This window comes from Zosterops lateralis, assembly GCF_965231275.1.
Source record: "Zosterops lateralis genome assembly, chromosome: 2".
NCBI classification, from domain to species: Eukaryota; Metazoa; Chordata; class Aves; order Passeriformes; family Zosteropidae; genus Zosterops; species Zosterops lateralis.
Window position 1 is genome coordinate 595,301 of NC_139763.1, and position 15,673 is coordinate 610,973.

The following is a 15,673-nucleotide window of genomic DNA, read 5'->3' on the forward strand; positions in this document are numbered from 1 at the left end:
ATTTCTCCCCCTGTTTGTTGTGCAGGCTGGCAGTGAACAACGCCACCATGATGGGCACCGTGCTGAAAATGACCGACCGCAGCCACCGGCAGAAACTGCAGCTCAAGGCCCTGGACACGGTGCTCTTCGGGCCCCCTCTGTGTGAGTACCCAGCCCCAGGCCCCAGGGAAACAGGGGAAGGGTTTGGAACCATCAGAGTTACTAGAGCCCCAGCCCCAGGCACCAGGGAAACAGGGGAAGGGGTTTAGAACCAGCAGAGTTGTTAGAGTCCCCAGCCCAGGGCACCAGGGAAACAGGGAAAGGGGTTAGAACCATCAGAGTTGTTAGAGCCCCCACCCCAGGGCTCCAGGGAAACACAGGAAAGGGTTTAGAACCATCAGAGTTGTTAGAGGGATATGTATTTTTAATTGATGGTGGGATGTGGAATGGCTTCACTAAAGATACACATGGATGAGCTCTCCTATTATTCTTTGAGGTTTTACATATGGATGGTATTGTACAATCTGCTTTGTACATATTTATTCCTTGGCTTTGCTGGTCTTGGCTTTGTCTGGTAATTAACTCCACGCCCTTTGAAGCAGGGCACCAGGGAAACACGGGAAGGGGTTTAGAACCATCAGAGTTGTTAGAGCCCAACCCCAGGGCACAGGAACGGGTTAGGAACCATCAGAGTTATTAGAGCCCCAACCCCAGGGCACCAGGGAAACACAGGAGGGGTTTAGAACCATCAGAGTTGTTAGAGGAATATGTATTTTTAATTGATGGTGGGATGTGGAATGGCTTCACTAAAGATACACATGAATGAGCTTGGCCCTCCTGTTGTTCTTTGAGGTTTTACATATAGATGGTGTTGTACAATCTGCTTTGTACATGTTTATTCTTTGGCTTTGCTGCTCTTGGCTTTGTCTGGTAATTAACTCCACGCCCTTTGAGGCTCTTTAGAAGATGAAGGAAACTGAGTCTTCCTCAGTGAACTTTTTACTTCTATTTTTTGTGTATGTTCTTTGGCTTTTTTGGCACTTTTTTAAGGCAAGAAGTTCGTTTCTGCTGGTTAAGAGTCTGTGGGGGTTTTTTTCTTTATCTGCATTTTTAGTTTTGTTGTTTTGTCATGTTTAGGTTAGTCCTCTTTATTTCTGAGAGGGTCTCAGATGCTTGTGCTGCTTTAAAATATGTAAAGGGTAACAGACACAGTGCTTGATATTCACTAAATACTTTTTAAAATGTAGTTTTAAATACGTTCTAAAGCACTATTTAAAATACAGTGTAAGCTCTTAAGTTTACTATAGAGATTAGATAGAATTTTCAAACTTTTGTCTCATTGGGATATTGAGAGAGATGGCACCACTGGAAGATGTTTAAAACATGATTTATTGCCTCGGTCAGTGCCATGCCCAGGCACTGGGAGATGTTTAAAACATGATTTATTGCCTCAGCTTCATGAAGGGTGAGACCATCTTCACCCCATACACCAGGAGTTGGTGGTCAGTGGTCACACCACCACAAGTTACAAGGGGTTTTTAAAGGTTTATTAGCCAATAATCTACTGCCACACAGATTGTTTGAACTTTCACACCAGTGGCTGATTAAACTGCATCACACATCCTGCCCCAGTCTGGGCTTTCTTATCCAACCCTACAGTGACACACAAAACTTACTTGCTGCACCTTAAAACTTTGTACTATTTCTGTAACTGCTTTTATATCCAAACTTTAAAACCTTAAAGCTTTCCACTGCCTAGATTAGTATGTTTCTATCTAAGCTACAAACCCACATTTTTGCTTATGGTCTCTAAATTAGGAAGCCTTTTCCAAGGTTGAGCTCTGTACTCAACTCTGTGTTTGGGTTTGAAAGCACGAGGTTCAGAGAATCCTCTGTGCCCTGATTTCCCCCACCAGGGTTGGGAAAGACCCCCAAGGCCACCAAATCCTTGGGACAGGAGGATCTGTGTCTGCTCAGAGCCTGGGCAACCCAAACTGCCCAGGGAACTCATCCCAGCACAGCTCCTGGAGCAGGAACAGGCTGTTTGTGGATTCCTGGGAGCAGCTCTGCAGCCTGGAGACATCCTGGGCTGGCATTCCCTCCTGGAGGGTCAGAGCTGCTCCCAGAGGTGCAGCTGGGCTGTCCCACTGTCCTGCTGGCATCTCCTGTGTGCAGCCACGTCCTGGAGCTCTGTCATCGTGTCCTGGAGCTCTGTCATCGTGTCCTGGGCTCTGTTATCCTGTCCTGGAGCTCTGTCATTGTGTCCTGGAGCTCTGTCATTGTGTCCTGGAGCTCTGTCATCCTGTCCTGGAGCTCTGTCATCCTGTCCTGGAGCTCTGTCATTGTGTCCTGGAGCTCTGTCATTGTGTCCTGGGCTCTGTTATCCTGTCCTGGAGCTCTGTCATCGTGTCCTGGAGCTCTGTCATCGTGTCCTGGAGCTCTGTCATTGTGTCCTGGAGCTCTGTCATCGTGTCCTGCAGCTCTGTCATCCTGTCCTGGAGCTCTGTCATTGTGTCCTGGAGCTCTGTCATTGTGTCCTGGAGCTCTGTTATCCTGTCCTGGAGCTCTGTCATCCTGTCCTGGAGCTCTGTCATCGTGTCCTGCAGCTCTGTCATCCTGTCCTGGGGCTCTGTCATTGTGTCCTGGAGCTCTGTCATTGTGTCCTGGAGCTCTGTCATCGTGTCCTGGGCTCTGTTATCCTGTCCTGGAGCTCTGTCATTGTGTCCTGGAGCTCTGTCATCCTGTCCTGGAGCTCTGTCATTGTGTCCTGGAGCTCTGTCATTGTGTCCTGGAGCTCTGTCATCGTGTCCTGGGCTCTGTTATCCTGTCCTGGAGCTCTGTCATCCTGTCCTGGGGCTCTGTCATCCTGTCCTGGAGCTCTGTCATTGTGTCCTGGAGCTCTGTCATCCTGTCCTGGAGCTCTGTCATTGTGTCCTGGAGCTCTGTCATTGTGTCCTGGAGCTCTGTCATTGTGTCCTGGAGCTCTGTCATCCTGTCCTGGAGCTCTGTCATTGTGTCCTGGAGCTCTGTCATTGTGTCCTGGAGCTCTGTCATTGTGTCCTGGAGCTCTGTCACCCTGTCCTGGAGCTCTGTCACCCTGTCCTGGAGCTCTGTCATCCTGTCCTGGAGCTCTGTCATTGTGTCCTGGGGCTCTGTCATCCTGTCCTGGAGCTCTGTCATCCTGTCCTGGAGCTCTGTTACCCTGTCCTGGGCTCTCCTGGGGCTCCACTGTCATGTCCTGAGGCTCTGCTGGTGACTCAGGCTGTGAATTACCCACCTCTGGAGGAGGGAAGGAGTTCAGGGTGGCTGCTGTGCTACCCTGGGCTCCTTTGATGCCTTATCAGGATCTGGAGCTCTCTGATGTTGATCTCCACGCTCCAGGTGCTCCCTTTGCATCCCTTTGTTCCCTCTGGCTGGTGTCTGCTCCCTGTTAAAGGAGCTTTTGTCTCTCTCCTCTGGCGTGGCTTTCTCTCCTGGGTTTGGGTGCAGAGGGGTGGAATCCCCCATTCCCTGCTGGGAGATTTCCACGGGAATTTTGGGGTCCCAGTGCTCATGGCTGGGACATCCCTGACCTCTCCCACTCCATCAGCCCCAAGCCCTTCTCCCCAGGGCTGCTCTCCAGCCATTCCCACCCAATCCTGGGAAAACTCCCTGCACAGTGTGAAACACAGTGTGAAACACAGTGTGAGGCTTGGCAGAGCCACAGGAGGGAAATCACCAGCCTGGCTTGTACAATCAGCCACTTTTGATCACAGTTATCAAAAAAATCCTCTTTTTGTACAGGCACAGTTTGGTTTTTATTTATTGCCCTTGTTAAATGTGAAGCTTTTAGGTGTGTTGGTGGCCTGGCAGAGCTGCTGGAGAGCCCTGGGTGAGCTGCTCCAACAGCTCCAGCCCAGCAACCCCAGGGTTGTTGTGTGCTGTGTAAATGGCTGAGTAAATGGCTTGTACTGGCTGGATGAATGGCTGTTCCCCGGGCTGGAGCTGTTCTGTTCTGCCCTGCAGCTCCCCTGGCCCTGCAGCCTGAGCCAGCCCTGGTCACAGAGATCAAAGTGTGCAGAGAGCCGTGGCACCCTCTGTGCTCCATCCAGGGCTGCTCACACACCTCCCCTCCACGCCTGGGAGCTTCTCAGCCCGGGCTGCACAGCCTTGGAGCAGCCTGGGATAGGGAAAGGTGTCTCTGCTCACAGCAGGAGTGAAATGGGATGAGCTCTAAAGTCCCTCCCAACCCAAACCATTCCATTTGTATATCCAGGGTATGTGAGAAGAGGAAATACACTTTAAATCTGCACCCAAGGGAGAGATTTATCCCTTTTCAGAAGGTAAAATTTGCTGGTTTCTGATCATCTGAATGGCTTTGTCTGCAGTCATGGGGAGATTGTTTACTTAAACCAATTCCTTCAGGAATAGATTGCAAAACACCTTTCAGGAGCCACCAGCAACTGGCAGCTTTGGGAAGTACTCGGTGACCTTTTAAGCTGCAGAGGGTTTACAGCTCCCTTGCCAAGGCCAGGGGAGGTGGCTCTGGAGGGGGGCTGGGCTCTGGGGGTCTCTGAGCTGCTGGCAGTGGGATGTGGAGCACAGGTACAGAGTTTCAAGGGTTTGTCCCTTCTTTTGAAGCTCTGCTCACCACAGGTGTAAAAGCACTGAAAAAAGCAGCCTCAATTGGAGCCCCAGTCCTCCTGCAGGCTCCTAAATGCAGAGACACCCTGCTGTCTGTGGGGATCACTGCTCTTCCTGCACCTGGGTGAAGCTTTTCCCAGCCCAGGGCTCCAGGGCTGCATGTCTGGCTCGTGGCAGAGGTTTCAGCCCGTTTCCAGGGCCAGTTTCCATGTAAATCTGCAGGCTCCTGGCTGTCCCTCCAGGTCTGGTTCCTGCTGCCAGACTCCAGCCCTGCCATTTCCTGCAGCAAACGGGTCTGACCAGTTCAGCTCTGTAATTAATCCAAGTGCAAGGGAGCGTGGTGCAATTATAGTCTAAGCAAGGTGAAGTGGTTCCTTCTGTGTCTGTGCCTTTGGGGTCCTGTTCCTGTGGTTCAGGAATTTATCTGGCACAAAAGAGCAGAACTTCAGGTGAAACATGGAATTCCACACTGATTTGGGTTGGAGGGATCTTAAAGTCCATCCAGTGCCAGCCCTGCCATGGCAGGGACACCTCCCACTGTCCCCAATGTCCAGCCTGGCCTTGGGCACTGCCAGGGATCCAGGGGCAGCCACAGCAAATCTGGGAATTCCATCCCAGCCTCTCCCCACCCTGCCAGGGAACAATTCCTGCCCAAGATCCCATCAAATCCTACTCTGAAGCCATTCCCTGTGTCCTGTCCCTCCAGCCCTTGTCCCCAGTCCCTCTGCAGCTCTCCTGGAGCCCCTTTAGGCCCTGCCAGGGGCTCTGAGCTCTCCCTGGAGCTTCTCCTCTCCAGGGGAGCACCCCCAGCTCTCCCAGCCTGGCTCCAGCCCTGTGGCTCCTCTGGATCTCTCCAGCAGCTCCAGGTGCTGCTGCTGTTGGTGTCCCAGGGCTGGAGGCTCTGCAGGTGCAGCTTTGCTGCTTTTGAACTTGGGAGAGCATTTTCTGTAATTTAAGCTGTTTCCCTGCTGCTCCTCTGCCCTGGGCCCGAGGAGGGCACCCAGATTGTTCTTGTGCAGTTTATTGTGATTTAAATCCCTCTGTTTGTCCCTGGCCCGCAGCAGGGCAGGCACAGCCTGTTCTGCACCCGTGTGAGCACCAGGCAGAGCCGAGCACACCTTACACCTGCAAAGGCTGCAGCAAAACCAACCTACACCACGGGAAACATTCTTCCCTACCCTTCTAATTTCCTTTTGTTTGGGAAAGGAGGGAGAACAGGCACACTTTGATCACAGACTGATTGTTCTGCTCAGCTGCAGGACTTGATGTCCTGCTGGGTTTGCAGCTCTGCCCGGGCTTTGTATTTGAAAGAAGGTGAAAGGGTTCAACAGTGGGGGAAGGTGTGGAACTGCAGGAGGGTTGATTGGGATTAGATAACAGGAAAAAAGCATGTACAGTGATGGTGAGAAAATGGAGATGCTCCCAGGGCTGGAGCCCCACTGCTCTGGGGTGCCAGGCCAAGGAGAAATGGCTTCTCAGTTGCATGTTTTAATTTTGGGAGCTGGGAGCACAGGGGAAACCAACCCTGGGAAATGTGTGTTGTCACAGGGAAAGCTCCTGGCAGCTCTTCCCATGCCCTGTGTGGTCTGTGGGGGATCAGGTGCAGCAGAACCTCAGAGTTCCAGGAGTCTGGGCAAGGATAGACCCGTGAGGGGAGGCTGAGGTGCTGCAGGACTGCCTGGAGTGCCCCCGAGGGCAGGGCTGGATGGGATCTTGGGAATTAGGAATTGTTCCCTGGCAGGGTGGGCAGGCCCTGGCACAGGGTGCCCAGAGCAGCTGTGGCTGCCCCTGGATCCCTGGCAGTGCCCAAGGCCAGGCTGGACATTGGGGACAGTGGGAGGTGTCCCTGCCATGGCAGGGGTGGCACTGGATGAGCTTTAAGATCCCTTCCAATCCAAACCATCCTGGGCTTCTGGGCTTCTACATTTCCATCCAAGCTGAATGTTCCTTAAGAGTTTCCTCATTCAGTGTCTTTGGCCAGTGCTGGTGCAGAGGAAGGGTGAGTGCCAGTGCTGCTGTGCTGGAGCCAAGTGTGGCTGGCCCAGGGGCAGAACAGGGATCAGGTTGGGATGGGGCTGGCAGGGATTGCTCCAGGCAGTCCTGGGTGCTGGGCTGTAGGCAAGGGACAGTCCTGGCAGGGGCAGCAGGGCAGAGCAGAGCTGTGGTGGTTCTGGGAGGGTGGAACACACAACACCTGAACATGTCAGCCCTGCTGCTCTCCAGATGGGAACTGAAAGGATTCAGGCTGAGGGAAATGCAGGCACTTGCCAGGATCTGCTCCTCGGAAGAGGATGTTGTGATAATCCATCCGGAGGGGGAGCGGGGCCAGCGCTCACCTTGTTTAATTCTGGGTGGTGAATTTACACTGGGTGTTCTCAGGGAGTGATGGATGGCCTGTGGTGGGGGAGATGGTGCTTGGCTGTCTCCTGGGCCTTTGGGGAGGGATCCTGTCCCTGGGAAAGCCTCTCCAGTGTGGACAGGGGAGCAGCAGCACTGTCCCCACGTGTCCATCTGGTGTGGGGCTGCTGGGCAGCCCTGGAGCCAGGTCAGTCCCTGCTGTGCTCTGCTTCTCTCCAATTCAGTGTCCCCCCAGCTCTGCCAGTGTGACAGACGTGGTTTAGCTGTGATCAGAGAACAGCTTGGCTTGGGAGGGGCTTCAACTCCTGTTTAATCCCCCCTGCCATGGCAGGGACACCTCCCACTGTCCCCAATGTCCAGCCTGGCCTTGGGCACTGCCAGGGATCCAGGGGCAGCCACAGCAAATCTGGGCACCCTGTGCCAGGGCCTGCCCACCCTCAGTGGAGATAATTTTTTTCCCTGTATCTGGTGTGAATTGCCAGATTTTTGGTTCAAAACCAGTGGATACTGATCATTAAGTCCCAGCTCACTGGACCCAGCTGCTCTTTCATTTGTGGCTTTTCCAGCACACACTTGGTTGAATTACAGGAAAAAAAAATTTCTGCTTGACTCATCTTTTTGGGCTTTGTTTGGCACTTGAGCCCCCACTTAATTACCTTCATCCTCTCACAGGCACCAACACCTTTTTTTTTTAATTAACTGTTGAAAAAGGGAGTTTCCACACTGAGTTGTGATTCTAATGAAGAATTTGGCAACTTGACAGTTGGACACTTGAGCTGCCCCAGCTCTGTGCTCTCAGCTGTGTTTTTTCAAGTAATTATTTTGTTCTTAGTTACCTGTGAGATCAGCCATTCTGGAGGGGTTCTTATGTGCAGTTTCCCCTGTACCACTTACTGCCAGGCAAATTGGAGCTCAAAATTTGGAATTTCATCTTTTTGTTGTTGTAGTTGTGTCTCCAAATTGAATAAACATTGCCGAGCTTCTGGTTTTCCCCTAAAATATTGACACAGCTCAATTTTGTAAGACTCCCCTGAGCTCTCCTGTCCCACCGTGGTGCAGGCCAAGCCCTTTGGGGTCTGTCACAGTGATCCTTTGACTCCAGCAGTGTCCGTGGTCTCTTGCAGTGACCCGTCACAACCACCTCAAGGACTTCATGCTGGTGGTGTCCATCGTCATCGGCGTGGGTGGCTGCTGGTTCGCCTACATCCAGAACCGCTACTCCAAGGAGCACATGAAGAAGATGATGAAGGACCTGGAGGGTCTCCACAGGGCAGAGCAGTCTCTCCATGACCTGCAGGAGAGGTAGGTTCTCATTGTTCATCCAGCTGGAGCGGTCAGTTATTCCTGCACGGTTCTTGTTCCTCTGGATTTCAGGAAATGCTTGTTTTTAACAGTTGTGGTGCCTCACACCAGAGTCAGCCCCTTCCTCAGGGACCTGGCAAAGCTGCCAGCAGCCTCTGGAGCTCAGATGGGGCCTGGCTCCTCCTGCAGGGCCTCCTGGACCAGGCTGTGTGTAAAGATCTGTGTCACAGTCACAGAACCAGGGAATGCTTTGGGTTCAAAGGGACCTTAGAGTTTGTCTGGTCACACCTCCTGCCACGCAATCCAGCTCGTGTGGAATTTGTCATCAGAGGTTGTGTCACCTTTGGCTTTTCATGGGGGAAAAAGGGTGTTGGAACAGTGGGAGCAGTCAGAGGATTTACAGATCCTCTCTTGAATTCTTGGAGCTGTGTGGGGAAGCAATGCCTGAATTGAAGGCTGTTGCTTGGAAAGTGAAAAAAATACGTCATTTTAAGTAGAAAATACATCATTTTAAGTAGAAAAACATACGCCATTAGAAGTATTAAATAGGAATACCTGGGCTGTTGGCATATGGATCAAATCCTGCAGCCTCAGGAATGAGGTCTCTACTCCCAGGAATCACTGCAATGGTTCCAGTAAAGCTACTGATGGGAGAAGGTGCTATGAGAGACCCTCTGGACATAGAGATCTTCTGGGGCAGGGAAGAGCCTTCAGCCCTGGTGATGACAAACCCGTGGGGTGCTCTGGCAATGGAATATCTTAAGGGCAGATTCAGCAAATAACAGAGCAGAATGGTCTGGGGCTGGGATAATTTTCTGTGAGGTTTCAGTGGAGTTTGGGAGGATAAGCCTTAACTAGGCTGCCCTGTGAGCTGCTGGCTGCGTTTGCAGTGACTTTTCTAACATGGAGTTTGATCCTAGGTACTGGTCCTGGCCAGGCACAGGGTGTGGTGAGTGCCCCGTGCCAGCACCAGGATCCCAGGGATGTCAGGCTGCCCTGGAGACGTGCAGCCAGCCAGGTTTTGGGAGTCTGTGCAGTGTATCCCCAGGTCTGCAGCTCCATTTCTTGCCGAGGAGCCCATTAGAGCCTTCAGGGGTTGATCCTGCCCGGGAGTGTTGCAGGAAAGGCTCCACAGTGAGATGGGACTGTAGCAGTTTTTCCGTGGCTGGCAGGGACAAGGAGCTCTGCAGAGCTGAGATGCTCTAGAAACACGGGGGTTTATTATTCCAAGGGTGGTGGGTAAAGAGGGCTTTGCCTTCAGCCACCAGCCTGGGCTGGAGCAAAGCCCTAAAGAGAGAATGGGGAGAGAGAGAGAGAAGAGAGCTCAGGGGGAAAAACGGGGCAGGAGCAGGGGAAAAACGTGGGGAGAAAACAGGAGCAAGTGAGGTGAGAGAGAGGAGAGGGGATGGGCCAAGAGAGGTGAGGGAAGAGGGTGAGAGGGCCAGAGGAGAGAGGTGAGGGCAAAAGGGAGGAGAGCCAGGACAAGAGAGCGATCCCCTTGTTCCAATCCATTCCATCTCTTTTTGTGTTGAATATTCTAATTTACAGTGACCAACCGGCGTGAGATACAAAACCTACAGACTTTGCCTGCAGCCTGTGAGAACTACTACATCACCATGTCATTTTATATTCTAAACTCTACAGACTCCTTTCTCATGCCCTTGTTCCCGGATGTCTTTGCCAAGGTGGAAAGGCAACATTCTTGTCTTTTGTTTTCCTGTCTCCAGCTCATCCCCGTCTTCCTGCCTGCCATGCTCACATCTCCAAACTGGCTTTCATTCCTATTTCACTCACAGGTTTTATATCTGCAGTATTTCTTACCATGCAGTCATATCCATAAGTCCTTCCTGTCCCATCTTTCCCAACATTGGACCAGTTGGTGTCTGTGAGGGGAGGGAGCTCCCAGCTGATGGAGCCACACTGGGCACATTCCCCTGGCACAGAGTCCACTCCCCTCTGTGCCTCCAATCCACAGCTGGTTCCACACAGCCTCCTGGGGTTTTATCTTACAGCTTGGAAATACTCCCAAAGAAAGTTTGATTTATTTTTTTTGCATCTGGAAGGAGACAGGAATCTGTGTCCATCCCTGGAGCAGCAGTGTCCGGGGCAGGAGGGTTTGTCTGGGTGTCCCCTCCCAGCTCCAAACTGGGATTGTGCTTGTGGGGAACGACCTTGGGCCCTGCTGCCGAGGGCAGAGCCACGTAAACAAGTGGATGTTCCTGGGAAGTTCAACTAATGCTCTAAAGCCCCTCAGGAAGAAACACAAAACCAGGCACAGCCTCAAGCTGGAGCAGCTCGGGAGGGCTCGTCCTCCACAGAGGGCACCGAGCAGGAGCTCAGGGACTGGCAGGGGAAAGGGGGACCTTGGGAGGTCTCCTGAAGGGAAATACTCCTTCACTTCCTCATCCATGCCCAGCTGGGTTCTTCAGCTGCCACAGGGACAGCAAAAACTCCAGACAGTCCCAGTGCTCGTGGAGGAGTTGTGCTGGAGATCTGCTCAGAAACTTATTTTCCAGAGATTGGAGGGCTCTGCTGTGCTACCTGGGTGAAGCTCAGTGCTGAGCAGACCTCTGGAAGACACGGGATGCCTCTCCAGTGCCACTGCTGCTGGAATTTGCTCAGCAGCTCAGACACTCTCCGGAGCAGTTGGGAGGGTTCATACCAAACCCCAGTCTTTATTCATCCTCATCTTTATTGATCTTCTTTGAGAACATCCTGAAGCAGTAACACTTCCCAGTCCATTAAGTGACTCATCAAGATCATCAAGTCTTGGCACATCCTATTGAAGCCTTAAAGGAGCGGGCAGGTTTGTTTTGGAGAGGTATGGATTGTATGGAAGAGCTGATTGTATGGAAGCTCCTGGACTGTGAGTCCCCCGGTTGCCCAGAGCAGTTGTGGCTGCCCTGGATCCCTGGAAGTGTCCACGGGCAGCTTGGACAGGGCTTGGACAGCCTGGGACAGTGGAGGAGACCACCCCAAGCACCAGGAACCAACAGCCTGCTGGTCCCTGCTGCTGCTGGTCTCTTCTGGGGCAGTGCCCCGAGCCGGGCTGTCAGGGGTCCACAAACATCTGCGGGGAACCTGATGGTTCATTTTAGAGATCTCAAAGCACAAAAGACACAACAGGGGACAAACCAGTTTGCTTAAACAAAAAATGCACTTTTATTTAGTGCCCACAATGCAATAGTAGCGAAAGAAAATAGAGAATAGTGAGAAAGAGAGAGAAAGAGGGTAAGGGGGGTTATAGCTACCAGCGTGGAGAGTCGGAATCCTCAAGGTGTAGAGATGCTCATGGACGGGATCTTCTCCAGTGGGGTGATCACAAAGGTGTTTGGGGTCTCCAGAGTCTTTTTAGGTTGTTTGGGGCAAGGACCAAGGTGAGGGGCACAGAGCCAAAGGGAACCAAGCGAGTGGCACAGGGCCGAGGCAGAAAACACCTGTGTTAAGGTTGGGTGCTCACAGACAAGCTGCTCCTGGTATGGACAGACCAGCTGGGACAAACAGTCTCAGCTCAGTCCACTGTAACCAGTCCCATTGTTCTTGCATTTCGTTCTCGTGGAGATGCATATCAGTCCTCCAAGACTCGACAAACGTTCCACCTCAGCCAGGCCAGGGGCTTTCTCAAAGTCCAGGGTCTCGGTCCCCAACCATCAGAGACAGTGGTGAGGCATAACACATGCACAGACAGACTCTGACACAGGGGCAGCAGCCGGGCCCGGCCTTGTGGAAGCGCACGAGGCTCTGGGGGTGCCGCTTGTGCGGCTTGTGCAGGTGCCTGTGGATGGCCCCGGCCTTGCGGGCTGGCCCTGCCCCACTCAGCCCCCTTGGGTGCCATTGCTGCAAGCGCTGAGGAGCCCCGGTAGCCGGGCAGAGCCCTGAGGGACAGCCCTGGTCCCCGGCCTCCCGCAGCTCCTGGAGCCACTGCCCACGAGTCCCTGGCACGTCCGTGCGGCCAATTCCTCGTGGCCTGAGCAGTGCAGCCTGCAAACCCAGGGCTGTGCCCCGTGGGGCAGTGTTGCAATGGAACCTGAACTAAAGATGCTTGACTCCAGTCAGGAGGCAGTAGAAATCAGCAGGCTTTATTTACAATTCAATCAGCCCTTTTATAACATGCTGCGCTAAAAGGCACCTTATTGGCCCATAGGACTGACACCTCTCCTATTGGGCAAGTAACAGAAATAGCAAACAACACCTGTTGTTATGGGAAGCAAAAATACGGTTTAGGCAAGGTTGTTTTGGGGAAAAGAAAACTGTTGCAAAGTTTCCTTTGAGAAGAGCGAGCTCCTCTCAAGCTCAGAAAATACAGAGCCCAGAGGGCTGGGGCTGCCGTGTGGGAGCGTGGCCAAAGCCCCCGAGGGCTCTGGGCACAGCAGGGGCCACCAGGCCACAAGTGCAGACGCTGCCCCGTGCCAGTTCCTGCCTGCTGCACTGGGGTTGGGGTGCCGGGGTGGCCCTTTGTGACAGCGGCGCTGGGTGTCGGGGCCCTTTGTGATGTGGGACATGGTGGTGGCCAGAGATCCTTGTGACATCAGGGAGCCCTGCCCTGGCTCTGAGGGTATCCAAGGGACACAGAGCCCTGGGGTGCCCAGTCCCAGGTGACCCACACTCAGAGGAGGAAGCTGCTCCCGGGATCCATCCCTGATAGTGCAAGACAGAGATTACTCACAAGATGAGTAATGAGAAGGAGAACCCCAACTCCCAGCCCACCCAAGAGCCACTACTGAGCCTGCGGAGGAGGCCAAGAGGGAGCGATGAGGAAGGAAGGAGAGGCCAGTGGACGGACAGGGCCAGGATCTTTGCCCTGCCAAGGCAGCCGTCTCCATCCCACGCCTCCTCCTCCTCCTCCTGCTCCTCTGCGATGCCCCTCAGACTCCCACCGCTGCAGCCGCAGGCAGCGCCGCAGGGCAGCCGCAGCCAGGCCCTGTCCCTCCGTGGGGACAGGCTGCCACGGCTGCCACGGCTGCCAGCACTGCCCTGCCTGCTGAGCCCCAGGGACACTGAGAGCCGGGGCACAGAGCTGGGCAGCGCAGGGGAGGAGGGGGCGCAGCCCTGCAGCCCCTGTCCTGGGCAGCCATACAGCCCCGTGCCCAGGGTGTTCCTGCCCCCGCTCACGGTGGCCCAGGAGGGCACAGCCCGTGTGTCCCCGAGCTGGCAGCTGCTGCCTCTGCCACCCATCCCCTCGGGGGCTCGTGCTGTGGAGCGCAGCCTCAGGGATGTGGCGGTGGAGAAAAAGGTCGATGACATCGAGCTCTTCCAGGGGGACAGCAGGAGTGATCAGGGGCTGTCCCCACTAGAAGAAAACACCGTGATCATTTCAGGGGACAGCCCAAGTGATAAGGAGCTGTCCCCAATGGAAGATAATGATGAGCTCTCCCAAGGGGACAGAAGTTACAAGGAGGTGTCCTGGGAAGAGAAGCAGGAAAAAGAGCCATCCCAAGGGGAGAGTGAAAGTGACAATGAGCTGTCCCAAAAGGAGAGCGGAAATGACAACGAGCTGTCCCAAGGGGAGAGGGGAAATGACAACGAGCTGTCCCAAGGGGGTAGCAACGAGGATGAGAAGCTTTCCCCAGAAGACAACAAACATGATACAGAGGTGCGGTTTGGGGAAGACCGTGGTGTTGAAGAGCTCTCCCATTGGGAAAAAGATGAGGACAAAGAGCTCTCCCTTTGGGAAGAAGACGAGGATGGCATAGAGCTGACACGGAGGACCCTGCTCGGTGGCATGGAGAGTGACTCCAGCTCGTCACATGAAATGCCAGATCTGGAGCAGATACCAGGACAGCAGAAGGTGCTGGTATGGTTGAAAGTCCATTTCCCCGACAATTATGGGGCTCAGGAGGAGGAGGAAGAGAAGAAAGTGATCAGACTGCGCCGGCTGTTCAGACGGAAACGCAGACTGAAACGGCGCCAGCACACGGTGGAGACCCAGTGGCAGGAGCTGTTGGATGCCTTGCCGTCCCGTGCCTACAGCGAACATGAAAAGGCCACAACTTCCAAAAAGAAGCGCCGCAGAGCTCAAAAGGTGTCCCAAGGGGAAGTTGCCGTCCAGGACGTCCACAATAAATCCTTGGGCCTGGTGGGTGACGAGGAGCCCCTGGAGGGACCCAGCTGTTCTGGGCATGTGGGCACAGAGGTGAGAGCACCGTCAGTTCGTGCCCTGCCCAGAGCCTCTCCTGTGGCCACCGAGCTGGCAGCTGCCAGCCCGAGCAGAGCTGCTGAGGAGGAGGAGCCCCAAAAGGCAGCATCTTCTGTGGTCACGGAGAAGGGGTCATCACGAGGGACACCGGGCCAGCTGACGGTGCTGTTCAACACTCCGGCCAGCAGACATGGTCGGCTGCACATCAGGCCCAAGGTGACCAGTAGGAGCCTGAAAAAGGCTCTGCTGGAGCTGCAGACACGGAGGTGGCGTCAGGAGGCACAGGATGCCCTGGAGCAGCGGATGGCTGCAGAAAGGGAAGCAGCAGCCACAGGCACACGGGAAGGGAGCCCATTGTCTGCCCCGCACAGCCCCCCCAGCCCCCGGCCTGCCCAGCTGGGAGCCCAGGCCCTCCACGGGCAGCCGGCTGCCCCCGGGAAACCTCCCTCCCGCTTCAGGCGGGCGCTGCAGGCGCTGCGGGGGCTGTTCTGCTCTTCCTGCCTGAGGCCACGGCCCGAGGAGTGAAAGTCAGGGCACCGAGAGCAGGGATTGCCCCCAGAGCCTCCCTCCCTGCAGGACCGCGGCTCACACGGCGCTGCCAACACTGCTGGGAGTTGGGTCACAAACAGGAAGAGGAAGACGGCGACAAAGACAACGAAGAAGAGGAAGAAGATGATGAATAAAACAAAGAAGATGTGGATGAGGAGGATGAGGACGATGGAGATGGAGATGACGAAGAGGAGGATGAGGACGACGGAGATGGAGATGACGAAGAGGAGGATGAGGACGACGGAGATGGAGATGACGAAGAGGAGGATGAGGACGACGGAGATGGAGATGACGAAGAGGAGGATGAGGATGACGGAGATGGAGATGACGAAGAGGAGGATGAGGACGATGGAGATGGAGATGACGAAGAGGAGGATGAGGACGACGGAGATGGAGATGACAAAGAGGAGGATGAGGACGACGAGGACAACGGAGACGAGGACGACAAAGACAGAGATGACAACGATGAGGACAACGATGACAACGAAGACGACGGAGATGACGATGAGGACGACGATGATGACAAAGACAAGGATGACGGAGATGATGAAGATGAGGATTAAGAAGACGATGACAACAAGGATGAAGAAGACAAGGACGAAGACAAAAGATGATGAAGAAGATGAAGAAGCAGAAGATGAACAATTCTTTAAAAATGCATAGAATAGTAATAAGAATAAGAATTTTTAAAGTACGTAGAAGTAGAAGAAGAAGAGGAATAAGAAT

At 53.9% G+C, this 15,673-nt stretch overlaps 1 protein-coding gene across 4 annotated transcripts in view; it reads left to right on the top strand.

The window, feature by feature from the left end:
• Positions 1-15,673, top strand: part of STIM1 (stromal interaction molecule 1) — an 82,923-nt gene that overhangs the window by 40,260 nt on the left and 26,990 nt on the right. For all 4 annotated transcript variants that reach the window (XM_083882803.1, XM_083882800.1, XM_083882802.1 and 1 more), the window contains exons 5-6: positions 26-141; positions 8,085-8,262. In XM_083882803.1, coding sequence (XP_083738929.1) covers positions 26-141; positions 8,085-8,262 — 294 coding nt within the window. The remainder of the gene's footprint in view (positions 1-25; positions 142-8,084; positions 8,263-15,673) is intronic.